The 27,553-nt window shown below is 38.8% G+C and overlaps 1 protein-coding gene across 9 annotated transcripts in view; it reads left to right on the plus strand.

Annotated features, from left to right (window-relative positions):
* Window positions 1–27,553, plus strand: part of PARP11 (poly(ADP-ribose) polymerase family member 11) — a 60,366-nt gene that overhangs the window by 26,780 nt on the left and 6,033 nt on the right. For 6 of the 9 annotated variants that reach the window (XM_003410626.4, XM_064284719.1, XM_023549031.2 and 3 more), the window contains 6 exons: window positions 1,385–1,513; window positions 2,845–2,965; window positions 8,510–8,585; window positions 17,094–17,166; window positions 17,250–17,380; window positions 26,710–26,861. In XM_003410626.4, coding sequence (XP_003410674.2) covers window positions 1,385–1,513; window positions 2,845–2,965; window positions 8,510–8,585; window positions 17,094–17,166; window positions 17,250–17,380; window positions 26,710–26,861 — 682 coding nt within the window. Of the gene's footprint in view, window positions 1–1,384; window positions 1,514–2,844; window positions 2,966–8,509; window positions 8,586–16,318; window positions 16,348–17,093; window positions 17,167–17,249; window positions 17,381–26,709; window positions 26,862–27,553 lie in introns of those variants that run through there. The other 3 variants (XM_064284721.1, XM_064284720.1, XM_064284722.1) reach the window with 2 other exon arrangements.

A 27,553-nucleotide genomic window follows, 5' to 3' on the forward strand; every position in this document is an offset into this window, starting at 1 on the left:
AAAAACAACTATTTTAATAATTACCCCAGTAGTGCATATTCTTTGTAAAAATGTAGAAACTCAGATTTGTAACAAATCATCATATGTGTGTATATGATTACACATACTCACAAACACAGACACATATCTAAAAGTCTGGAAGATACATAGTAGTAAATTAATACTATTGGTTAACCTTGGAGAAGGAGGGTGAGAAGGTACCAGGAGTGGAAGTGAAGGTCAGAAAATTCTTTAGCTTTATCTTGAATGGTCTGATTTTTTACAGGGAGAATGTTTTCATGTATTAGTTGTGAAAATTTAAATTACTAATTAAAAAAACCTTATAAAGAATGAGGACAGAAAGCCACATTTCAGATAAAGTTAATCTCCTTTGACCAGCCATTTACTCCTTTCCTAGTGACCTCCTCTCCATCACAATGTCCACCCAAAAATATTTAAAACTTTTCAAAGATAATGTGTACATAAGTTACTCAGTATAGTTAAAATTATGAAATTATTGATAATGACGTATAAGCTAGTATATCATGGTGGTTAAGAGCACAGATCCTGGAGCCAGACTGCCTGTTTTTGAATCCTGACGTCCCTATTATATGACCTCTCTGTGCCTCAGTTTCCTCATTTATAAACTTGGGGTAATAATAGTACCTACCTTATAGGGTTGTTATAAGGCCTAAATGAGTTATTTTTCTATATAGTACTTAGAACAGCACTTGGAGCTTAGTAAGATCTATGTAAGGGTTAACTATGATTATTATTGTCCCAGTACCCAGAAATAACTGTGATAAATTGTTGTATATTCATCCAGACTTCTTTCTAGGTATATATAATTATACTTTATACACATACATACATATATATATACATATGTATATTTTCTCATGGGTATAGATGTATTTTTTATTAAAATTGCTTCATACTGTATTTTTTTGTTGTCTCAGCGCCATGTGTTATAAACCTCTTCCCATGCCATTGAATGAAATAATGAATGTTAAAACAAGAATCAGATGTATTTGTTCTTAACTAGTGATAGCATGAATCCTTTTGACCAAATACATGAACACATACTAAGAAATTTCTTGGCATGATCCCAAGAATTTCAAGTTCTTGTAGATGCTGATATAGATTACTTAAATGGTTGTATGGACATTGATATATCCTACCTAAGAGTATTGTCATTTGTCTGTTGTGTTTTAAAAAATCATGTTCAATATTTTAAAATGTTTATCTGCAGAGCCAATATGCAAGATAGAATAGAGTTTTTAAAATGTCATTGTGGGAAAGACACTTGGAATATAGCTCTTTGTAAAGAAGAAAAATGATCTGTAAAGAGCACATTGGTTATTAATAGAAATATTTGTTCCTCTGCCTCTTTCTGGCATTTCAGGAGATGTTTCATAAAGCAGAAGAATTCTTCTCCAAAGCGACAGATAGCGAGATGGATGAGATGGACACGTCAGATACCCAGTGGGGCTGGTTTTACTTGGCGGAATGTGGCAAGTGGCACATGTTCCAGGTATCTCCTCTCCTTGATTTCGCAGAAGGGGTGTTGAGTCACTTAGCATCATCTTGCTGATATATGAAATGAATATGGATGTACAGTCTGAAAAAAATCAAACCTTAAGGAAATCAGATAGCTTCAGTAAAAGAAAAGTTAGAAATTCTAGTCCTTTTCCTTTTCTTTTCCCCAGGTTTTCACAATAATATGTTTAGAAGAAACAGTATGTGTTTACTGTGTGTACAGAGGGCGATGTGACTGAGAGTTGCATGGTATCAGTACATCTGAGCAACTCCAAGTTTGATTTGATGGACAAAGAGAAAGGGAAGAAAACAAGCCCATATGTAAACACCTTCTGTACGCCAGGTATTATGTTAGGTGCTGTACATATATTTTCACCTTTATCCTCACAACAATTCTGAGGCAGATATTAACACCCCATCTTACAGTCAAGGAAAGTGAAACTCAGAAAAGCTAATGTAATTTGTCCAGGGCCACACAGCTAGTTCATGGGTAAGCTGAAATTTGAAGCCAGACTCTAAGACTTGTGCTCTTTTTTACCTTATAAGGCTGCTTAAAGAAGAGTTAATTTGCTCCACTTAGGAAGGTGACTATAAAAAGTTGTAATAATTTGGAAAAAGTGACTAAAACCAGTTATTGAAGTTTCTTTGCTGAAGACAGGGTTTCAAACCGATTTCTTCCCAGTTCAGTCATGGCTGACGAAGTGAAACCCAAATGGACCCAAATTTTTAAAATGTGGGTGAACCAGAACAATAACCAGAATGGGAAAAATTATGGGTCGAAGGGCTGCTAGAAACTTAGTCTCCATCTTAGAAAACAAGGGCAGTGTGTGTGTTGCATAGCAACCAAATCTCTCAACTGGCAGAATCAGAAACAGCAGTGCCCTGCTCAGAGGTGGTGGCCAACTGTACTGCTTTGAATGTGTGTTGCATTCCACAGCCCTGGCAATAACGCAGTCTCTCACGTCAGGCTCCTGAAGGGGCGCACTATGCTCCTTTTGAGCCTCCCATTCCAGGGCTAAGACCCGTACTTTTTCTGGTTCCCGTTATTGTTCTGCTTCATTCAAATTTAAAAAATTCGAGTCTGTTCCGATTTAGATTCGTCGTCCGTGACTGAACCAGTTCGAACTGTTTTGAAGCCCTGGCTGAAAATCAAACCATCTTTAATATGCTGGCTTAGCTGCGATTCTCCCTGTGTGTTGGGAATTAGAACAGATCAGTAAGTTTCTCTGGTCCCTCCATTCTGTTTCTGTGACCATAGTACCACTTCTGTGGCCAAGCCATTAATGTGAACAGCTGGTAAATGAAACTTTCTGGTTTGTCTTAAAGCCGGATACCAACATTCAGTGTTCAGTTAGCAGTGAAGATATCGAAAAAAGCTTCAAAACAAACCCTTGTGGCTCCATTTCTTTTACTACTTCCAAATTCAGCTACAAGATAGACTTTGCAGGTATGTTTTTTTCCCTAATAGTTGTGTGTTTTTAGTATATTGATATGGTAAAATCTATAGCTCTGAGGATCAGGAGTAGTTGATATATTTGCAAATAGTGAAGTGAATCCTTTTAGTAATGTACAAAATACCTCTCTACAAATTCAAGATTTAAAATCTCCTTGAACAACATTGCCTTTTATAAAGGCGTGTTTATGTGCTTTAGATATTAATGTATGTGAAGATTCTCATATATTTTGAGTTTATGTAATTTTTCTCTTCTAAGGAATACAAAGCACTTTATAGCTCTTATTTTATTCATCATTCTGTAGGATTTTGGAAATAAGTATGAGCCTTTTTATTTTAAGGATCAAACTGAGAGGCTAAGTGACAGTCAGAGTTGTATAGGTAGCTGGTGATAGTTTCAAGACCAAAGTTCAGCTGAATGACCCTTCCCCTGGTACCCTTGCCAGAAAATGATTTCTTTAAATGAGTATTGCCTTTTTCCATTTTCTGATTTCTTTAACTCTTTCACGTATTAGCCAGGTAATCAGCCCTACTTTGAATTTCGCGTGATAAAAATATTGGCATGTTTTTAGGAATCCCATGAAAAATCTGTTGGATTTAACCCTTTTGGTTTCAAGCTGCTAGCTTTAGCTATTGTTGCTTAGAGGCAAACAAGGCATGGATGGGAGGTTTTCTCAATAAGAGTGCATTTTGGTTGCTACACAGCTCAGTGTTTTAGTTATTCTTTCCTAGCTTCTGTGAGAAGCACCTTTATGGCTGAGTTTTTTGTGTGTTGTGGTTGGGTAGGGGGTGAAACCCTAGGAAATTCCTTTGGATGAGCCAAGGCCCAGAAATGGGGAAGGTGATTTGTCCAGTCAGAGGTTGATGCAAGCAAATATCTAATGGTTACTGTCCCTCCGAAGTTGTTTCTCTTACTGTTTTTATTCACAAGAGTTAAAATTATCAGATTCTTACGCCTGACTAACCGTAACTTTTTTTTTTTATGACATTAGGCAAATAAGGTGCCTGTAGGGGCGCTGACATTTGTCTTTCTGCTGCAGTCTGAGCAGAAGGTGTCTGGTAGACATTTTTAGTCTTGTGTATAAATGCTATTTTTGGAGCAGTACTGAGGCAGAATGATATACACAGACATCAGGTTTCATTTAGAGGATGAAATTTGCCAAAGCATTTGGTAGATAATTCAGCAAGCCAAACATTTCTGAAGAAACATTTTCTAATAAATTGCGTTTTTGGAAGATTTCTCTCAGACAGTGTGGTTAAATAGAAAATAGCTTTATCATAGAAGAGGAGTTGTATATAATAACTCAAGTTCCCCAGCCCTCTATATAATGATACTGTTTTAAGGATGTAGGTATTAGCATTTTACATGTACTATAGGGTCACTATGAGTTGAAATCGACTAGATGACAATGATTTTATTTTTTTATTTGCAAAGTTATCAGCCCCAACAGTTCAGCCACTAGTCAACTTGAGTTCTCTATAGAAATGGTGAAAGTAAACTCAAAATGAGGTGGCATAAGAAGAAGGCACCACAGGTTTTGCTGCACATGCTGAGATGATCTTGCTTTTTCTCTGCACTGTGGAATGCCAATGTGTGCAGAGCCTGGGAGAATACAGAAGGGCCAGAACGTGCTTTATACCTCTATAACTAGTATTTGCCTGGGCAGTGAAAGTCTTTATTTTGGAATCCAATGATTTCAATTGGAGAAGGTAGACTGTCTATTAAGACTTACTACTTACCTTTTTGGAAATGAAGAGATTTATCTGGTAAATATTCCCTTGGATGAATCATAGATAAAAGAACAAAATACAGGCATACCTCTGAGATATTGCGGGTTCAGTTCGAGACCACTGCAATAAAGCAAATATCAATAAAATGAGTCAAACAAATTTTTTGGTTTCCCAGTGCATATAAAAGTTATGTTTACATATACTATAGTCTGTTATGTGTACAATAGCATTATATCTGAAAAAACAGTGTACATACCTTAATTAAAAATACTTCATTGCTAAAAAATGCTAACCACCATCTGAGCCTTCAGTGAGTCGTAATCTTTTTGCTGGTGGAGGGTCTTGCCTCGATGTCGATGGCTGCTGGCTGATCAGGGTGGTGGTTGCTGAAGGTTGGGTGGCTGTGGCAATTTTTTAAAATAAGAAAACGATGAAGATTGCTGCATCAATTGACCTTTCTTTTCATGAAAGATATCTCTGTAGCATGGAATGATATTTGATAGCATTTTACCCACAGTAGAACTTCTTTCAAAACTGGAGTCGATCCTCTCAAACCCTGCCTCTGCTTTATCAACTAAGCTTATGTAATATTCTAAATCCTTGTTGTTATTTCAACAACATTCACAGCATCTTCACTAGGAGTAGATTTAATCTCAAGAAACAACTTTCTCTGCTAATCCATAACAAGCAACTCCTCATCCATTAAAGTTTTTTCATGAGTTTACAGCAATTCAGCCACATCTTCAGGCTCCACTTCTGCAGTTACTTCCTCCACTGAAGTCTTGAACCCCTCAAAGTCATCCACAAGGGTTGGAATCAACTTCTTCAAAACTCCTGTTAACGCTGATATTTTGATCTACTCCCATGAATCACAGATGTTCTTAATTGCACCTAGAATGCTGAATTCTTTCCAGAAAGTTTTCAATTTACCTGCCCAAATCTGTCAGAGGAATCCCTGTATATGGCAGCTATGTTGTTGTTGTTGTTAGGTGCCGTCCAGTTGATTCCAACTCATAGTGACGCTGTGTACAACAGAATGAAACACTGCCCAGTCCTGCACCATTCTCAGAATCGTTGTTGTGCTTGAACTCATTTTTGCAGCCATTGTGTCAGTCCATCTCATTGAGGGTCTTCCTCTTTTTCACTGACCCTCAGCTTTACCGAGCATGATGTCCTTCTCCAGGGACTGGTTCCTGCTGATAACATGTCCAAAGTATGTGAGACAAAGTGTCACCATCCTTGCTTCTAAGGACCATTGTGTCTGTACTTATCCCAAGACAGATCTGTTTGTTCTTCAGGCAGTTCACGGTATATTCAATACTCTTTGCCAACACCGTAATTCAAAGACATCAATTTTTCTTCCATCTTCCTTATTCAATGTCCAGTTTTCACATGCATAGGAGGCAATTGAAAACACCGTGGCTTGGGTCAGGTGCACTTTAGTTCTTAAAGTGACATCTTTGCTTTTGAACACTTTGAAGAGGTCTTTTGCAGCAGATTTGCCCAATGCAATGCATCATCTGATTCCTTGATTGCTGCTTACGTGGGTGTTGATTGTGGGTCCAAGTAAAATCAAATCCTTGATAACTTCAGTATTTTCTCTGTTTATCATGATGTTGCTAGTTAGTCCATTTATGAGGATTTTTGTTTTCTTTATTTTGGGGTGTAACCTTTGCAAAATGTATTTCTTAAATAATAAGACTAGAAAGTTGAAATTGCTCCCCAATCCATAAGCTGCAGAATGAATGTTGTGTTGGCAGACACGAAAACAACATTGATTTCCTCATACATCTCCATCAGAGCTCTTGGGTGACCAGATGCGCTGTCAATGAGTAGTAACAGTTTGAAAGAAATCTTTGTTTCTGAACAGTAGGCCTCAACAGTGGGCTGAAGATATTAAATAAACCATGTTGTAAGCAAATGGGTTATCATCCAGGCTTTGTTGTTCCATTTATAGAGCACAGACAGAGTAGATGTAGTGTAATTCTTAAAGGCCCTAGGATTTTTGGAATGGAAGATGAGCACTGGCTTCAACTTCAAGTCACCAGCTGCGTGAGCCCCTAACGAGAGAGTCAGCCTGTCCTTGAAGCCTTGAGGCCAGGCACTGACTTCTCCCTGGCGGTGAAGTCCTAGATGGTGAAGTCCTCCCCTTTCAGTATAAGGCTGTGTCATCTGCACTGAGAATCTGTGTTGTGGGGCAGTCCCTTCACCAGTTATCTCAGCTCGACCCTCTGGATGGCGTGCTGCCGCTTCTGTGTCAGCACCTGCTGCTTCACCGTGCACTTTGCTGTGACAGAGACGGCTTCTGTCCTTAAACCTCAGGAACCAGCCTCTACTAACTTCAGACGTTTCTTCTGCAGCTTCCTCGCCTCTCTCAGCCTTCATAGAATTGAAGAGAGCTAGTGCCTTTCTCTGGATTAGGCTTTGGCTTAAGGGAATGTTGTGGCTGCTTTGATCTTCTATCCAGACCACTAAAACGTTCTCCCTATCAGCAATAAGGCTGTTTCTCTTTTTCATTATTCACGTGTTCCCTGGAGAAGCACTCTTAGTTTCCTTCAAGAACTTTGCCTTTGCGTTAGCAGCTTGGCTGTTTTGGCACAGGAGGCCTAGCTTTGGGCCTACCTCAGATTTTGACATGCCTTCCTCACTAGGCTTAATCATTTCTAGCTTTTGATTTTAAGCGAAAGGCATGTGGCTCTTCCTTTCACTTGAACACTTAGAGGCCATTGTAGGGTTATTAATTGGCCTAATTTCAATATTATCATGTCTCAGGGAATAGGGAGGCCTGAGGAGTGGGAGAGAGATGGGGAATGGCTGGTCAGTGGAGCAGTCAGAATACACACATTATTAAGTTCACCATCTTATGTGGATGAGGTTCATGGTGCCCCGAAACAATTACAATAGTAACATCAAAGATCACTGATCACAGAGCACCATAACAGAATAATAATGAAAAATTGGAAATATTGTGAGAATTACCAAAATGTGACACAGAGACCCAAAGTGAGCACATGCTGTTGGAAAAATGGCGCTGATAGACTTGTTGGATGCAGGGTTGCCACAAACCTTCAATTTGTAAAAAAAATGCAGTGTCTTTGAAGCACAGTAAAGCAGAGTGCAATAAATTGAGGTATGCCTGTAATACCTTTAGTTAGTTAACTAGTTAATTTTTTATCACTAGAGTCTTTTATATACATATTTATTGGGCCTAACTAGGTTTTCTGTATTTTTTGTTTAGATATACAATTTTTTTTTATACAATTTAGAAAATTTACAATTTAAAGATGTACAATTTCAAGAAAAGGCAAGATATGTACCCATTTTTTAAATTCTATGAGTTTTCTAATTTTTGTCATGAGAATGTGTCTTTTTTTTTTATTTCCAAAATTTGTGAAGAGATCACAGTACATCTTTCCACTTAATAAACCAGCCAAAAGATTTAATACTGTGACTTTTTTCTCTTTGTGCTACTCCTAATTTTCCTAAGATTAGAATTTGTATATTTTAGCATCAGTTTAACCTCTTAATTGTGATACAGAGGTGAATATACCCTACATACTGAGCAGTGACATTAGTATCTTTATGTGTGAGCTTAGATCAAGCAGTGAAGCTGTGCTCCGTTGAAAAGCACATTTATGACATGAGAAATAGATACATGGCAAACTCTCCTTAATATACTGTGCTTGTCAGCTACTCCCAAAGCACCGTGACTCCTGATTATCATGTGGTGTGGCTACAAATCTTCATGACGATTTATAGCACAATATGTTTCTATGACTCATCTAATATCTCTGTCTTTGTGTACAGAAATGAAGCAAATGAATCTTACCACTGGAAAACAGCGCTTAGTAAAAAGAGCCCCCTTTTCTATCAGTGCTTTCAGGTATTGTAAAGAGAACAGAGGTAGAAAGGGTGGGAATTGGAGGGTATATGGTTTTCTTTTCCTCTCCCTTCTCTTATTATTTGATAGAAAAGGAAATAAACTGAAAGTCTTTGATAGGTTATTTAATAATCTTAATATCGATCTTTTAAATATTGAATCTCTCATTTGTTGATGAAATAGCACTGTTGTTATTTTCTGTCAGTGTTTTTCTTCCTTTTTTTTTTTTGCACTGCCCTTGTATATTTATATTTTTCAATTGTTTAGAACACTTTGTATGTTTATTACAAATTGCCTTATGGTCCATGCTATAAATCTTTTAAAAAAGTACTGAGACAAGTCTGAATTATTGAAGAACCGTCTAGTTATTTGGGCCATAAATCCAAAGCAGCTTCCTACTTTGTCCCCACCTCCATTAATCCCCATTGGGCAACTCCTAGAAGTAATTTCAAACCTAAAGTGACTGAAGACCTAAGGAAGATGGCAGCCGAATATGACAGTAGCACAGCTCCCTGTTTCCTGGATCTGCATTGCATGTTTTCTTTTTTGCTGTCTGGCTATGAAAAAGAAAGTTGAAAAGGGAGAAAGTATACAAAGGGAGTTAATAAATGCCAGGAGAAAATAAGTGTTTGTTTTTCCTGTGAATGGAATCGAAGGGAAAATTTTTATACCATGTCTCCTATTAACTGGGATGATTCCTCAAGCAGGGATTGAAATTTCTTTTGCTCACATAATTTAAGATGAAACAAACAAATGCTAACATATGAATTTTTGGGAATACCCATTTGCTACTTCCAAGGAAATAGTATGAAAGAATTAAAGAAAAATTTTAAGTTTTTTACAGTTTCTTAAGACTTTTGGCTTATATTTTATTATCATGATTTAAATGTTATTCAAGTACTTATATTATGAATGCTCTAGCATTTCTGTGAGATATAGGGGAATATTATTTCCTTACCAGCTACATAATATCCTTATTCTTTACTACACAGAATATAATAAAGGGATTACCTGGCTTCAAAGAATATGTAATCTGGGAGAAAAAAAATGTGACATCTGAATGGAAGATGTTATTGTAATTGTATGTTATTATATCTGGTATACATTGCTCCCACACATCTGTCAGTTTGTGGTTTGCGTGTTGCTGTGATGCTGGAAGCTATGCCACCGGCATTTCATATACCAGCAGGGCCAGCCATCATGGACAGGTTTCATGGAGCTTCCAGACTAAGATAGATAAGGAAGAAGAACCTGGCGGTCTACTTCTGAAAAAATTGGCAAGTGAAACCCTATGAATAGCAGCGAAACATTGCTTGGTATAGTGCTGGAAGATGAGCTCCTCAGGTTAGAAGGCACTCAAAATACGTCTGGGGAAGAGCTCCCTCCTCAAAGTAGAGTCGATCTTAATGATGTGGATGGAGTCAATCTTTCTGGACCTTCACTCGCTGACGTGGCAGTACTCAAAATGAGAAGATACAGCTGTAAGCATCCATTAATAATCGGACTGTGGAACATACAAAGTATGAATCTATAAAAATTGTAAGTCGTCAAAAATTAAATGGAACACATAAAGATAGATATCCTAGGCGTTAGTAAGCTAAAATGGACTGGTATTGGCAATTTTGAATCAGACAATCATGTAGTCTGCTGTGCCAGAAATGACAAATTGAAGAAGAACAGCATTGCATTCATTGTCAAAAAGAACATTTCAAGATCTGTCCTGAAATAACATACTGTTAGTGATAGGATAATACCCATACATTTGCAAGAAAGACCAGTTAATACATCTATTATTCAAATTTACACACCAACCACTAATGCCAAAGGTGAGGAAATTGAAGATTTTTATCAACTTCTGCAGTCTGAAGTTGATCAGACATGTAAACAAGATTCATTGGTAATTACTAGTGATTGGAACGTGAAAGTTAGCAACAAAGAAAAAAGGTCGGTAGCTGGAAAATATGGCCTTGGTGATAGAACCAACGCGGGAGATCGCATGATAAAATTTTGCAAGACGAACAACTTCTTCATTGCAAATACCTTTTTTAGCAACATAAACGGTGACTATACACACAGAAATTGCCATATGGAATACACAGGAACCAAATCGAATACATCTGTGGAAAGAGATGCTGGAGAAGCTCAACGTCATCAGTCAGCACGAGGCTAGGGCTGACGGCAGAATAGGCCAGCAGTTGTTCGTATGCAAGTTCAGGTTGAAGCTGAAGAAAATTAGAGCAAGGCCACGAGAGCCAAAATACGACCTTTAGTATATCCCACCTGAATTTAGAGTTCATCTCAAGAATAGATTTGACAGATTGAACACTAATGAACGAAGACCAGACGAGTTATGGAAGGCCATCATACATGAACACAACAAAAAGTCATTAAAAAAACTGGAAAGAAAGAAAAAATCAAAATGGATGTCAGATGACACTCTGAAACTCATTCTTGAATAGAGAGTAGCGAAAATGAAGGGAAGAAATGATGAAGAGCTGAACAGAAGATTTCAAAGGGTGTCTTGAGAAGACAAAGTATTATAGCAAAATGTGCAAAGACTTGTAGTTAGAAAACCAAAAGGGAAGAACACATTCAGCATCCTCAAGCTGAAAGAAGAAAAAATTCAAGGCTTGAGTTGCAGTATTGAAGGATTCTATGGGGAAAATATTGAACAACACAAGAAACATCAAAGGAAGATGGAAGGAATACACAGAGTCACCATACCAAAAAGAATTGGTTGATCTTAAACCACTTCAGGAAGTAGCATATGATCAAGAACCAATGGTACTGAATATGTCCAAGCTGCGCTGAAGGCATTGGCAAAAAACAAAGCTCTAGGAATTGACAGAGTACCAATTAAGATGTTTCGAAAATGGATGCAGCACTGAAGGTGCTCACTTGCCTACGTCAAGAAATTTGGAAGACAGCTACCTGGCCAACTCACTGGAAGAGATCCATGTTTATGCCCATTCCAAAGAAAGGTGATCCAACTGAATGCAGAAATTATTGAACGATATCATTAATATCACGTGCAAGTAAAATTTTGCTGAAGATGATTCAAGTGGTTGCAGCAGTAGATCATCAGGGGACTGTCAGAAGCTCAAGTCAGATTCACAAGAGGATGTGGAATGAGGGGTATCCTTGCTGATGTCAGATGGATCTTGCCTTAAGGCAGAGAATGCCAGAAAGATGTCTACCTGTGTTTTATTGACTATGCAAAAGCACTTGACTGTGTGGGCCATAACAAATTATGGTTAACATTGCAAAAAATAGAAATTCCAGAACACTTAATTGTTCTCATGCAGAACCTGTACATCAACCAAGAGACAGTTGTTTGAACAGAACAAGGGGATGCTATGTGGTTTAAAGTCAGGAAAGGTGTGCATCAGTGGTGTGTCCTTTCACCGTATTTATTCAGTGTGTATGCTGAGCAAACAATCTGAGAAGCTGGACTGTATGAAGAAGAAGGGGCATCAGGATTGGAAGAAGACTCATTAACAACTTGCAATATGCAGATGACATAACCTTGCTTGCTGAAAGTGAAGAGGACTTGAGGCACTTACTGATGAAGGTTACACTTCAACATAGATAAAACAGAAATCCTCATAACTGGACCAATAAGCAACATCATGATAAATGGAGGAAATATTGAAGTTGTCAAGGATTTCATTTTACTTAGATCCACAATCAACAGCAGTCAAGAAGTCAGATGATATTTTTGCCTTGAGCAAATCTGTTGCAAAAGACCTCTTTAAAGTGTTGAAAAGCAAGAATGTCACTTTCAGGACTAAGGTACATCTGACCCAAGTAATGATTTTTTCAGTGACCTCTTTTGCATGCAAACACTGGGCAATGAATAAGGGAAATGGAAGAATTCATACATTTGAATTATGATATTGGCGAAGGATATTGAATATATCATGGACTGCCAGAAGAATGAACACATCTGTCTTGGAGGAAGTACAACCTGAATGCTCTTTAGAGGCAAAGATGGTGAGACTTCATCTCATGTACTTTGGACATGTTATCAAGAGGGACCAATCCCTGGAGAAGGGTATCATACTTGGTAAAGTAGAGGGTCAGTGAAAAAGAGGAAGACCTGCAATAAGATGGGTTGACACAGTGGCTGCAGCCATGGGCTCAAGCATAGCCATGATTGTCAGGATGGTGCTATACCAGGAAGTGTTTTGTTCTGTTGTACATAGGGTTGCGAGTCCAAGCTGACATACATTGTTGGGGGGAAGAAGCACATAATTGGGTCAAGCACTTTGTTCTATCACGGACTGTACAAACCGTAGAACAAGACAAGAGAGGGACAGAATTAACCAAAATGGAGGATAATAAGCAAGATAACAAAAGTGGAGGACCAGTTAGTTAGAATACAGTTGAGTGATGAAGGCCATTTATTTATTGCAGGAGTGTATTGAGCATTTGTTATATGCATGGCAAATAAGATAGACATGCTTCCTGTTGACAAGGAGTTTACTATTAGTGAAGGTTCAGGGCTACATTAACAATAACAACTTTTGCATAGCAAAGCAATACTTCAGGTACAATAAAAAAGAAAGAAAAAAAAACAAGACTGGGAAAAATGTTTTTACTCATTATCACAGTGAAAGTGCTAATCTCCCTAGTAAATAAAGTACTCCTAGGAATCTATAAGCAAAAGACCAAAAACCTGTTAGAAAAATGGGTAAAGAATTTGGACAGTTTACAGTGTCACCTATAATAAGTTAAATACAAGTTAATACCTGTCTTAGTTATCTAGTGCTGCCATAACAGAAAGACCATAGTGGATGGCTTTACCAAACAGAATTTTATTTTCTCACAGCTTAGAAGTCTAGAACTCTAAATTCAGAGCGCTGACTCTAGCGGAAGGTTTTCTCTCTCTATCAGCTCTGGAGGAGGTCCTTGTCCCTTCAGCTTTTGTTTCCTGGTTCCTTGAAGATCTCCATGTATCTTGGCATTTATCTTATCCCGTATCTGCTGCTTTTCCTTTGGGTGTTTAATCTCTTTTATATTTCAAAGGAGATTGACTCAAGACACACTATACTAATCCTGTATCATTAACATAACAAAGGCAACCCATTCCCAAATGGGATTATAAACACAAGCATAGAGGTTAGGATTTATAACCCATGTGTTTTGGGGACACAATTCAATCCATAACACTCCATCCATTGGTCCCCCCAAACTCATCCTTGTCACATGCAAAGCACATTCACCTGTCTCATTATCCCAAAAGTCTTAAATCAACTCCAAGTCCAAATTCCATCCTGGGGCAAAATTCCTCTTCATTAGTAAACTTGTGAAATCTAGAATTCAGATTATCTACTTTCAAAGTACAATGGTGGAACAGGCACAAGGTAGAGGTTTCCATTACAAATGAGAGAAATTGGAGGGAAAGAAAGGATAACAGGCATCAAGCAAGTCGAAAACCCAGCAGAACAATTTACATTAGTTCTCAAGGCTTGAAAATAATCCTCTGTTCTCTGAGACCATCCAGGCAACGGCCCCTCCCTCCAGACTCTGGGTGTTGGCCACACCCTGTGGATCCTGGGTAGAGGCCTGTTGGCCCTGGCCTGAAGCTCTGCCTTCCAGACCCTCTAGGATGGCAACTCTGCTCCTTCGGTTTTAGGCGGGCCCATTCTCCTAGCCTATCTGAGTGGCGACCCCGTCCTTTGAGATCCAGGAGACCATGGCCCCACCCTTTGAAACTGAGAAGGCCCTGTTACCCATGCTGTTTCTAACAGTTCAGCTGATCTCCAGATTGCTCCAGGGATGGTCCTTTTCTTTTCTTGGAGAGCAACAGATGTAGCTCCTTTGGCCTTTTTCCTGCCTGTAGAATTCCAAGAGGAATTCCTTTCATTCATTTCTCTTTCCCCTTCAGTCTAAGTTGATAGATTTTCTGCTGTGGTAATTGGTTTGATCTATCACAGGCTTAATCTCTTCAACAAAAGATTGTATAGCCACATCCTTGGTCCATCTCTTTCCTCTAGCATTTTACTAGAAGCGACAAGGAGAAACCATGCGGCTCCTTTAAGATCTTGCTTAGAAATCTTGTCAACGAGATGCCCAAGTTCATTACTTACAAGTTCTACCTTCCACCAAGTATTTGAACATAATTCAGACAAGTTATTTGCCACTGCATAAAAAGCATCACCCTTCCTCCATTGTCCAATCACATGTTCATTTTCTTTTGAAGCCTCATCAGAAGCACATTTAACATCCACATTTCTAGCAACGCTCTTTTGCTGGTGCCATATGTATTCTCTAAGACGAGAGATAATTTCTCTAAGGCTGTCCTCACTTCCTCCTGAGCCCTCATCAGAATTGCCTTTGTTGTCCAGTTCTACCAACAGTCTCTTCAAGGCAATGTAGGCTGTTAGATACCTTAAAACTCTTCCAGTCTCTACCCAATTCCAAAACTGCTTCCACATTTTAGGTATCTGTTAGAGCAGCACCCACACTTCCCAGTACAGAATTCTCTTTTAGTTATCTAATGCTGCTGTAATAGAAGTCCTGCAAGTGGATGGCTTTACCAAAAAGAAATTTATTTTCTCACACTTACAGAGGCTAGAAGTCTAAATTAAGAGTGCTGGCTCTAGGGGAAGGCTTTCTTTTTGTTGGCTCTGGAGGAAGGTCCTTGTCTCTTCAGCTTCTATTTCCTGGTTACTTGGAGATCTCAATGTGTCTTGGCATCTGTTTTACCCTGTTTCTGCTGCTTTCCCTTGCTTGTTTAATCTCTTTTGTATCTCAGAAGAGATTGACTCAAGAACCCACTATACTAATCCTGTATCATTAGCATAACAAAGGCAACCCATTCCCGAACGGGGTTATAACCATAAGCATAGAGGTAAGGATTTACAACACATATATTTGGGGATACAATTCAATCCAGCACAGTACCTGACCTTTTTTTTTTTTTTCCTATCAGATTGACAAAAATTCAAAAGCTTAAAATAACACACCTTATTGGAGAAGTTGTTGGAAAATTGTCATTCTTTACATTTCTGGTGGAAATGTCAATGAGTACAACCTCCATGGACGTCATTTGGGCAGTATCTATCAAAGTTCTGAATAAATATATTCTTTGACACAGAAATTCCATTTCTAAGAGGTTATCCTATAGATAGGCTCATCTGTATGTAAAAAGACAAATGGACAGACTTGTTCTTTGAAGCATTCTTAATATAGTAGCAAAAAAGCTCAAGATAAGCTAAATACCATTAATAGAGGACTGGTTAAATAAATTATAGTACATCTGTACAGTGGAATCCGATGCATCTGTGAATGAGAATATGCTCATCCATTCATCCAATATTTATTGTCTTCCATTGGCGAGGCTCTATTGTGGGGACTGGAAATAAGGACGCTCTTTATGTACTGATACGGAAGATCTCTAAAAATATGCTAAGTGAAAGAAGCCAGGTGCAAAAATGTATGTTTTTTGTTACCTTTAAAGTGAAGAAGGAAAAAAAAAAAAAAAAAGGCTTGTATTTACCTAAAGAAGTTCTAGAAGAATACCCAAGAGATGAAGAATACTGATTACCTGGGGTTGGGGCAAGGGAGTAAGAATTGGGCAGCCCACAGACTGGAGTGGAAGGGATACTTCTCACTGTGTACTTTTTTTATACATATTAATTTCTGATTGTATTATCTTTTCAGAAATTAAAATAAGTTTGAAAAAGTAAGCTAAATTAAGTATAAGCCTGAGATTTGTGAATTTCTTCCAGGAACCTCCAATAACAGAGAAGATTATTGTGTGAGTTCCAGCTTTTGCCATTAAACCCCCAGCATTACTGTCTTTGTCAGTATTCACGTTCAGTGGCCTGGGGGTGGTAAACCAAAACTCTGTTGCTGTTGAGTCGATTCCTACTCATCGCGACCTTATAGGACAGAGTAGAACTGCCCGCAGGGTTTCCAAGGAGCAGCGGATGGATTCAAACTGCTGACCTCTTGGTTGGCAGCCACAGCTCACTGTAGCTCTTAACCATTGCACCAAGAGAATAGGGGGTGATGAACAAATTCAGGTTTGAGTTAGATCTTGGAGGACATTGAATATATTGCTGACGAATTTGGATTTTTTTTTTTAATTCAGTAAAAAAAAAAAAATCAGTAGGCAGTATAAATATATTGAGAGGTTTTTTAATCAATAATTTGATTTTCTTCTTGGAAACTTCTTTTTTCTTTTTTTTTTCATATAAAGCCATCTTTATATTTTAAAGAAATTCTGGACATTTCAGAAAAACAAGACAAACAACTGTTTTTGAAATTTTGATAGTATCTAGGGTTGGGTGTTTTCCATCAAAGTTCCCAATTCAGCACTTAAAAAGTAGCACACAACAGACATTCAATAAATATTTTTAAATAAAGAAGTGAAAGGCTGCGCTTAGTTATATTTGTACTAGTACCTGAACATGAAAATTCTGTTTGGGAGAAAAGACTAACCAGGGACAATTAATTTACAATCAGCTTCTAATATTTTGTTTTGTCTTTTGCTTTTTAAAGTTATATCTGTGAAAATGAGGCTATTCCCATGCCACCACACTGGGAGAATGTGAATACTGAAGTACCGTATCAGGTGAGTGCAGAACTGAGTTAAGTGTATACTCTGAAAGAGTTTGGAAAGGACCCCAATGAAATTATGCAAACTTCTTTTTCCAGCTCATTCCTTTGCACAGTCAAACACATGAATATAATGAAGTTGCCAGTCTCTTTGGGAAGACAATGGATCGCAACCGAATTAAAAGAATTCAGAGAATTCAAAACCTAGACTTGTGGGAGTTCTTTTGCAGGTGAGACAGTTTCTAGTCTGAACCCTTTCTTTGGCCTCTAGGACTTTTATAGTCTTAAAGACAGTTAAGTACAAATGTTAATTTTATTAATCTTTAATGATGCCATGTGAACTGTTCAGACGTGCTGTGCTTTTCTCTTGCCATATTTTAACCTGGTCTCTCAGCCCTTTTGTTCAGCATTCTCAGGAAGTAGAAGGAAGCTGCTCTATAAGGTAAATGTGACTGATTTTGCATGCATTATTATAATGCAGTGTTAGAGGTAAAAGTCTGTTCACCACTCCCAGAAGCTTTCTCTTCTTTCAAGGTTTAGAGCTGTGCATCGTGGCTGAAACTGACTCTCTTAGGCTGGATTCTCTATAGAAGGAAAACCAGCGAAGCAACTATATATACAGAGAGAGATTTATATCAAGAAAATGGCTCACGCAGTTGTAGAGGCTGGAAAGCCCCAAGTCCATGGGTCAGGTTAGAGGCTTCTCCTGACTCACACAGCTGCAGTGACCGACAAATCCCAAGATTGGCAGGTGAGCTGGCAGGCTGCTGGCTCAAAGACTGAGGAAGCTGGTGGATCTTAAATTCAGCAGGTAAGCTGTTAGCCTCAAGTTCCAAGAACTAGAGGCCAGATGCACAGGAACCAGCTGCAGGATCCAGAGCGAGCAAAAGCCCGCGAGCCTTGCCAGAAAGTCCACCTATATTGGGTGTAGGCCACACCCCCAAGGAAACTCCCTTTCAACTGATTGGCTGCTCATGGTAGAGCCCATCATGGAGGTGATCACATTGTATCACATCTCATCATGGAGGTGATTACATCCTTTTATGACTGCTAAACTACATCATAACTGCCAAACCACTAAGAATCATGGCCCAACCAAGTTGACACACAACCTTAAAGATTACATTGGCATTATAACGGAATCTGGGGAGCTGCTTATTTTGGTTGAAACGACTTTGTCAATTCAGCCTTTTATGTTGAATTAGAAGTTTCTGAAAACATTGTTGAGTAAATTTTTAATAATCATACTGCCTTGCCTATAGTCTTTTGCTTGTTTTGTCTTGAAGGACACATAAAACCTTACCTTCAAATTTTCTGCTTAGCCTAGGGTTTATGTTGTAAGATTTAAAATCTCAATTTATCACTCGATTTAAGTTGGAAATGGCCCATGAGATTGCTTAGTGCACCCTTAGCCTGAAAGTAAAGCCCATTACAGAAAACTTCAAAGAATTGCCCAAATTAATTTGCTGTGCTGTATTTTTTATTTATAAAAAATGTGGCATCTGAGGTCTTAAATGCTAACAAGCAGCCATCTAAGATGCATCAATTGGTCTCAACCCACCTGGATCAAAGGAGAATGAAGATCACCAAGGTCACACGATAACTATGAGCCCAAGAGACAGAAAGGGCCACATGAGCCAGAGACTTACATCATCCTGAGACCAGAAGAACTAGATGGTGCCCAGCCACAACCAATGACTGCCCTGACAGGGAGCACAATAGAGAACCCCTGAGGGAGCAGGAGAACAGTGGGATGCAGACCCCAAATTCTCATAAAAAGACCAGGCTTAATGGCCTGACTGAGACTAGAAGAATCCCAGCGGTCATGGTCCCCAAACCTTCTGTTGGCCCAGGACAGGAACCATTCCCGAAGACAACTCATCAGACATGGAAGGGACTGGACTGTGGGTTGGAGAGAGATGCTGATGAAGAGTGAGCTACTTGTATCAGGTAGACACTTGAGACTGTGTTGGCATCTCCTGTCTGGAGGGGAGATGGGAGGGTAGAGAGGGTTAGAAACTGGCAAAACCGGTACAAAAGGAGAGACTGGAAGGAGGGAGCGGGCTGACTCATTAGGGGGAGAGTAAGTGGGAGTATGGAGTAAGGTGTATATAAGCTTATATGTGACAGACTGACTTGATTTGTAAACTTTCACTTAAAGCACAATAAAAATTATTTTAAAAAATATTACTTAAAATGACTGGTTCTCTGAAATATTTTTTATTAATATTTTTGGATGAGATTTAATTTCTAATTTTTTAATATAGGCTGACATTTAATATTTTTAATTCAGAAAAATTTCAAATAGGCAAAAAAATAGAATGTCAAATATAATGAATCCCCATGTACCTGACTGAACATTTATCAAGATTTACCACAAATCATCTATCCCATTTTTTGTATTATTACTGTTGCCAAAGTATTTTGAAGCAAATCCTAGACCTTAACTCATTTCATTCTCATAGAATTAGGCTGACTTTTGCTTGATAATGGTACCTGAAATTCTTTCATGCTCTGGTAAGTCAGTTAATATGGCCTGAGTACATTCCAGATTTGAATCTCACAATAGCTTTTGGTAAAATAAGGGGCTTTCAGCTTGTGTTCTTTATAGTCTTGAGTCTTTCCATCAACCAACTGTTACTTCAGTAACTCAGTTCAACTGAGTTTAGAATGCTTTATTCAATTCTTGTTTATTCAATTCTTATAAAAAAATTCTTATGGGGAGGATAAAGTCCTCTGCTCCTTTTATTTTATTCTCGCAGTGAATAAAGTATGTTTTTTTAAAAATGATCTGGTGAAAATTTAATTCATTGTTCTTAATCTGGCCTCTGAAATGGAGTTCATATTAGTTTCTCTCATAATTTGAATCCTCAATTAAACTCCAGTGGTAAAAATATACCAATGAACCCCAAAACATTTTATACTAAGAATTTCATTGAAAATGATTTTACTCCGATGACGCCCATCACAGTTTTATGTAGTGAGCCTATAGAAATACGTGATGGTAATTGAACTTGCCACCTGCTATGACAATAGGAAGTACTGAAACTCATTGTAAGGGCAGCCTGTCATTTTGACATCTCCCTGAAGAACTAAAATAACCAATCAGTCTCATTGTCATGTAACCTGCGACTCACCATGTAAGCAGTCAGGCCCATGTGAGTCCACAGGGCGTTAGTTTACACACTGCCTGGGCCTTTCCTACTTTCCTCCCTTCCAGCAAATACATTTTAGCACCTACTTTGTGACAGGCACTGTTCTGGACAGTGGGGATATAACAATGTACAGGACCACAGCTTTGACAAGGAGTCAGGCCATTATAACATAGGAATGTAAGGGTGAGCAAGGGCATCGTAGGAGCACAAAATGAAGGTATCCGTCCACCCTTGCAGACAAAAGTGTAGCTTGTGTGTGTTGTGGAGGGGAGAGTAGCAGGTGTCATTTAAGCTATACAAAGGTAGGAGAAGGGCAGGGCATGACAGGTATCAGAAGCAGCATGGGCCATAGTCTGGATACAAAAGGGAACATATAATAAATACTGAGAGAACTTCAAAGAGAATAGGAAATGAGGATGACTGGTGAGAGAGAAGGCTAGAAAGGTAGGCAGGAGGCAAAGCATGCAGGAGTTCATAGTGGAATCACTTGGGTGGTTATAAAGTGCTTTTCTTCAGTAGCCTTAATTGAGTTGGATGGAACCAGAGTTGAGGTCAGAGAGTTGGCAGGGGCCAGACCATGTGGGGCCTTATAAGCCAGACTAAGGGGTTTGGAATTTTTCCTGGGAACAGTGGAAAGCCATCCTGGGACTTTAATCTATTTTAGAAAAAAGATTCATCAGGCTATACTGTGGTTATAAAGCAGTAGATCTCAGCTGGGAGTGATTTTGTCCCCCAGGGGACATTTGACAATGACTGGAGGCATTTCGATTATCATAGGGAGGGGTGGGGAGTTGCTACTAGCATTTAGTGGGTAGAGGCCAGGGATGCTAAACATCATATGATACACAGGACAGCCTCCCACAACAAAAGATTATCTAGCCCAAAATTTCAAAAGTGCCAAGATTGAGAAACTCTGGTTTAAAGGGATCACAGAAGCAGAGAGACTAATCTAGGAAATTGTTTCATTCATTCAACTGAAAGACATTGGGTGGCCTGAAACAAAGTGATATCTGCTGTGTTGGAGGGCAGTTTTGAGATATTAAGGATGTACAGTGATAGGACTTGGTGCTTGATTTGATGTGTGGAACAGAGTAGGTAAGGGAGATGAGAAGGATAACCCCCAAGTTTCTGATTTGTTTTAATTGACTAAGGAAATAGGCATAGGAACAAGTCTTAGTCTTTATCTTTCTGGAAAGTTTTATTCAATTCTTGCTTAGGGAGAAGTTAATGTACCCACCACCCATCTGTCAGTTTATCCTACTGTGATGGCTTGCATGTCGCTATAATGCAGGAAGCTGTGCCATTGGTGTTTCAAATACCAACAGGGTCACCCATGGTGGACAGGTTTTAGCAGAGCTTCCAGATTAAGACCAGGAAGAAAGGCTTGGCAATCTACTTCCAAAAATTAGCCAATGGAAACCTCATGGCTCACAACAGAACATTGTCTGACTTGTTTCCTTTGGACATGCCATCAGGAGAAATCAGTCGCTACAGGAAGACATAGTGTTTGGTGAAGTAGAGGGCCACTGAGGGCATGGGAGACCCACAGTAAGATGGATTGGCACAGTAGCCACAATGGGGGACCCAAACGTGATGGCTAGCGATTATGAGGATGATGCAGGACTGGGCAGTGTTTTGTTCTGTTGTACATAAGGTCACCATGAGTCCAAGTCAACTTGACAGCAGCTAACAACAACAGTTAATATATGGCAGTTGATATGTAGGCTGAGAGTACAGGAGAGTGGTGTAGACTGAGGATAAAGGTTTTGGACTTGTTAGGAAATGTGGAGTAATAGAAACTATAAGAACTGATAAGATGACTAGGGAGTGTATGTAGATTAAGAAAAGACTAAGCCAAGGACCAAACTCTGGAAGTCAACAGAGGAAGAGACAACCCAAGGAGGAGAGTGAAAAGTAACCGCCATAGAAAGTAGAAGAGAATCCATGGGGTGTGGAGCCACAGAAGCCAAAGGAAGAAGGCAGTTGGTGTCATCCACAGCATCAGACATTGAAGAGATGCCAAGTAACATAAATATTGAAAATGTCCTTTAGATTTGGGAACAAGAAGCCATCAGTAACCTGAATGAGAGCGGTTTTGGTAGAAGCCATGTTGTGTATACAGGGAATGTCGACAAGTCTTAAGAAGCTGGCAGTGAAGAGGATGAGGGATGTGAGAAGACCGGTAATGTGGGGTTGAGGAGGATGCTTTTGTTTTGTCTTGTCTTCTTGTGTTGTGTTTTTAAAATTTAAAGATGGGAGAGATCTGAACGTGTTTAACTTGTAATAAGAAAGAGCCTACACTCACAGAGTTTAAAAGACAGGAGAAGGAAGGGAGGGGTAATTGATGGATTAAGCCTCCTAAACATGTGTGATGGGATAGAATTCAAGAACATATGTGAGAAGGAGATAGAGAAGGGTAAGTGTGATCTGGTTATATGTACAGACAGGTGGAGGTGGAGGTGGGGGAGGAGTTAGGGAGTTCCGCCTAATACCTTCAGTTTCCTTGGTGAAATAAGAACTGAGGTCACCTGCAGAGAATGAGACATTGGGAAATGTGGATAAGCAGGAAAGGTAAAGGAAAAGGGAGATTTGAAATGGTCACTGTGAGAAATGGAGGAAAAAGTGCTAACTTGGGAAACATATGATTTCCACCAGCATTGAGGACCCAGGTGAAGTTGGGGTACATGAATTTGGAGTGGAAACCATGGGGATGTTGTCTGATTTATTTTAGGAGTCCAAATGCAAGACCAGAGAGGGGAGGTGGTTGGATTGGCTCAGGGTTGGGAAAGATAAGGCAGCAAGGACGTAAGAGCAGTGACAGCTGCTCTGTCATTAAGAACGTGGATTTGAATCAGAGATCCTCAACCTTGTCTGCATATTAAAGTCACCTGTGGAGCTGTTGACCAAGCAGAGATGTCTGTTACCCACCCATCTACTGAATCAGCATCTCTGGATTCTGACATTTTTATCTTTAAAAAGTTCTACAAGCGATTCTGATATTCAGCCAAGAACCCCTCGTCTAAATCTCGATGAACTTATCTTAGTACAGAGTGTGAAGATATTCCTGCTCCAGTTTAGAACAGGGAGCATACAGTCCAGGCCTTCTGGTGCTCTAGTTTCTGAGAGGGTGTGTCGTTTTGAGGCATCTTTGAGAAGACAGTGCCACAGTATTTTCACTAGTTTCAGCATTAATGTGGTGATGGAGAAAGGTAGGCAGGACCGTGAAGAACTTAGTGTAGTTTGAATCCTGTGACTTTCCCCTTAGACTTCACTAATGTCCAGGAAGCCTTGAAGCTCACGCTAGCCTTTCTGGAAAACCAGGGACATAAACCAGTGAGTGCACATTTCACGGATGCCTTTGTAGTGGGCCCTGGGATAAACCGTGTTGTGGGGATTCAAAGCTTTGACCGCCTTCCTTCTCTGCTTTCACCGGGTGCACCTGCTACATCCAGTCCAGTAACCGAGCAGTTTTTCAATGCCTGCCAGTGTCTGCCAATGGCTGAACTCCAGGCTCTTTAACCAGCAGTTCATTTACAATATCTGCGTGAGACCCTAGTGAGTTTTCAAACCAAGATTCGTTTTAATCTGTGCCTAAAAAGTAGAAATGAGTGGCTGTTTTGATATCTAATAGTAGATTGATTACCCGGACCATTAATCTTGACATTAGAAGGATGTGTATTAAGCAAATGTTTACTTAGGTTAAAAAAAAAACAGTATGGATTTGCTAATGCCAAGCTAATAGGATTACCGTAGTAGTAAATAGATGAGGCCTTTAGACAGTAAAACTTGATTTCTATAAAGTGGATGAGAAAGTTTCTTAAAATAGAGACAAGGTGAAGAAATACATGTCAGGTGATAGTACAAACAAAAAAAATTGATAGCTGATTAAAAATCTTGTGCAAAGAGAAGCTTGAATGGTATGGATGCTTTCTTCTTGGGCCCTTCAACATTTTTATCAACAACTTGGATGCAAATATAGAAGGTTTGCTTGTCACATTCCTGAAAGATTGAAAACTGGAAGGGGGTAGCTTATTTATTGTGTGAATGAATCAGGAGTCAGAAAGACCTTGGAAAGTTAAAACGGTGGATCAAAACAAATACGATGATCTCTTTTTAAAAAGCTTTTTTATTTCCTAGTTACAAAACTAACAAATGTTCATTGTTTAAAAAAAAAAGTACATAAAATTCTAAAAAATGAAAGTTAGCATAATCCATTCTTAGTGAGAACATGCAGTTTTTTTCCCATGTAAATATTTGTTTAGTGCACATTCTTCCAGTGTGCTGCCTAATGGACTCCGAAGCTATCACCAGCTGATCAAAGCATGCGCATTTTAAATTGTGATGCATATTGCCAAAGGGCCTTCTAGAAAGATCGCATCAGCTTCCATTCCTATCATCCTCTGAATGAGAGGATTCATTTCCCAACACATTCACTAAATTGAATGTTGTCTTTATAAATTTTGTCAGTCTCAGATGTGGATATTTTACTTTGTTATTTAGTTTATTTCTTTTAAGTTACCATATTAAGATGAAGCTTCGCTGAAATAAATCTACTGCATTAGTTTATAAACCAGCTGTATACAGCCGGCTCAGTGAGGCTTGGCTTGATAGCAGTGAGGGGGAAGAGACCTTGGAGTTTTCATTGACGACAAGCTTCTGTAAGTCAGCAGTCTGCTGCCACTGCCACAGAGATGAACGTAGTGGTGCCAGCGGAGCCGGTGCTGTCGGGTGATACCTGAGCTCCGTTTCTATTTCCAGCCACCAATTATAAACTAGAAAGGTATCCATCAGGTTCTTGTCAACTACAGACTGCCCGGGATGGAGGAAGGCCTGGAAGCTGCGCCCCGTGAGGAAGAGTTGAGGGAACGGTGCAGATTTAACCTAGAGAGGGAAGCCTAGTTGGTGTTCGTAGTTATTTTTGGATTTTCAGATAGGGGTGTTATGTGTAAGAGCGGTTTACATTGTTCTTTGTTCAAAAAAGAATAATTAAGACCAGTCAGTAGAAATAGCAGGAAGGCAGACTGTGGTTCAGTGTCGGGATGGATATACTTTTGAACAATTACAGCTGATCACAAATAGATTGTGCTGCCTTGCAAAGCAGTGAGCGCCTGACAGCGGAACAGATTGAGGCAAGTGTTAAATAGTTCTCTTTCAGAGATGTTGTGGGGGAAGGAGATTCTTTTTAATTTTTAAAAATATATTTTTATGAAATACTTCAAAAATAAAAATGCAGTAGTTTACAGATACCCATGCATTTATCAATCAGATTTAACATTTTTAAATTTGTTACATTTTCTTCATCTTTATGTCTTTTTTTTTTTAAGATAGCATTACACATACAGGTGAAGGGTTTACCCATCCCCCATCCCGCTCTCCTCCCTTCTTCCTGAGGTTGGTGTGTTGCCTTTTTGTCCATATTTTTATATTTTTTACTATTTATGTAGATATACAATACACTGTATTATTTTGTTACACATTTTGTTTTGTCAAAATTCTTTTTTTACATTCAACAGTATATTTCAAGATTTATCTATGTTAATACATGTAGATTTAGTTCATTACTTTTACTTTTATATATAAATATTATTTTTCAACCCTTTATGAAAGAATTTTGGACCGTTTTTAGATTTTTCTTGATGTTGCAATCAGTCCTACATTGAATATCCTTGTACATATTAGAAGAGATTTGTCCTTTGGGAAAGGGGTTGAACTAGATGGCCTAATGTCCCTTCCAGCCCTAAGATTTCAAACTTTAGTTCAGTTCAACCAATATTTTCTGGTCTCTGGGGATAAAAACATTAAGACATGGTCGCTGCTCAAGGAACTCACTGTCTTAGATCCTGAACATTCCCTTATTTGTTTTTAGTTTCATTTTTTAGGTATCCGTAAAGCTTAGCTGGTTTTGGAAATCAATTGCCTTCACTATGATGGGGTGTGAAAACCCTGGTAGCATAGTGGTTAAGTGCAATGGCTGCTGACCAAAGGGTCCGCAGTTTAAACCCACCAGTGCTCCTTGGAAACCATGGGAGCAGTTCTGCTCTGTCCTGTAGGGTCACTCTGAGTCGGAATTGACTCCACAGCAGCACGTTTTATGCTGGGGTATACTCTGGAATAACTATAGCTTTTGGATATAATTTTCAACTTTAAGCCTCAGTATTAAATCAGTATTTGCTGAGATGATCTGCCTCTTAAGAGAGCACAAAACAGAAAAAACCCAGTGCCATCTTAAGAGAAGCATTTGAAATTATTTTCCAGAGCTGCTTTATCCATTTATGATTTATATTAAGAGATGTGTTTTCTATTTCACCTTTTCTATTGAGCTTTGCTCCTTAAAAAAATTAATAAATGCCACTAATGGTATATTTCTGTATGTGCTTTTGTGTATATGTGTGTTGTGTTTTTAGGAAAAAGGCTCAGCTCAAGAAGAAAAGGGGTGTGCCTCAGATTAATGAACAAATGCTATTTCACGGAACCAGCAGTGAATTTGTGGAAGCAATTTGCATTCATAACTTTGATTGGAGAATAAATGGTATACATGGTGCTCTTTTTGGAAAAGGTAATTATCAGAAGTCCAGGTCCAATTTGAGTTCTAGGTTCTCTCTTGAGGGATAATTGGTTGTTTTATAATTCAGGAGTTTGGTAGTCGTTAAAAGTCACTACACTAGGTTCCTGGCATACTCTCAGAGTTTTTAAGTCACAGAAAAGTCACTTCTTTCATGTACAAGATGAAAGTAAGACTTTTGTACATCCATCAGATTATCTAGCTCCCAAAGTCCCAGTCACCCAGATGTGACATCATGTCTGTATTAGCTAATTTTTTTCATTGTATTTATTCAATGTCCTTTCCATGCACAAACCTATACACTAAACTGATTTATGGCAAATATAGGAAAAATTTGTTACATTGTACATGGATACAGGTGCTAGGTTTTATTTTATTTTATTTTTGGAACATGGTAGGTAAGAATATAAATAAGGAACAAGGAATAATAGGTGGAAAACCTCACCTTACATCTAATGGCTGTGAAAGTCCAGGTTCTCCAATTTATGCCTGGTACTCAAGCAAATTAAGGAGAGGGATGAGGAGAAAAGGTATGGGATGGACGTTGATTGTTCTGGTCCTTACTTTGTACCTTACGCCCAGCAAGAGAACTGGCTGCCACTTAATTATTTTAAATAACTGTGGAAAAGGCCATCCACTTATTAACTGTAAGACGATCAGAAAAGTGTTAGGTAACACTTGTCAGG

This window comes from Loxodonta africana, chromosome 4 (assembly GCF_030014295.1).
Source record: "Loxodonta africana isolate mLoxAfr1 chromosome 4, mLoxAfr1.hap2, whole genome shotgun sequence".
In the NCBI taxonomy this organism is placed as follows: domain Eukaryota; kingdom Metazoa; phylum Chordata; class Mammalia; order Proboscidea; family Elephantidae; genus Loxodonta; species Loxodonta africana.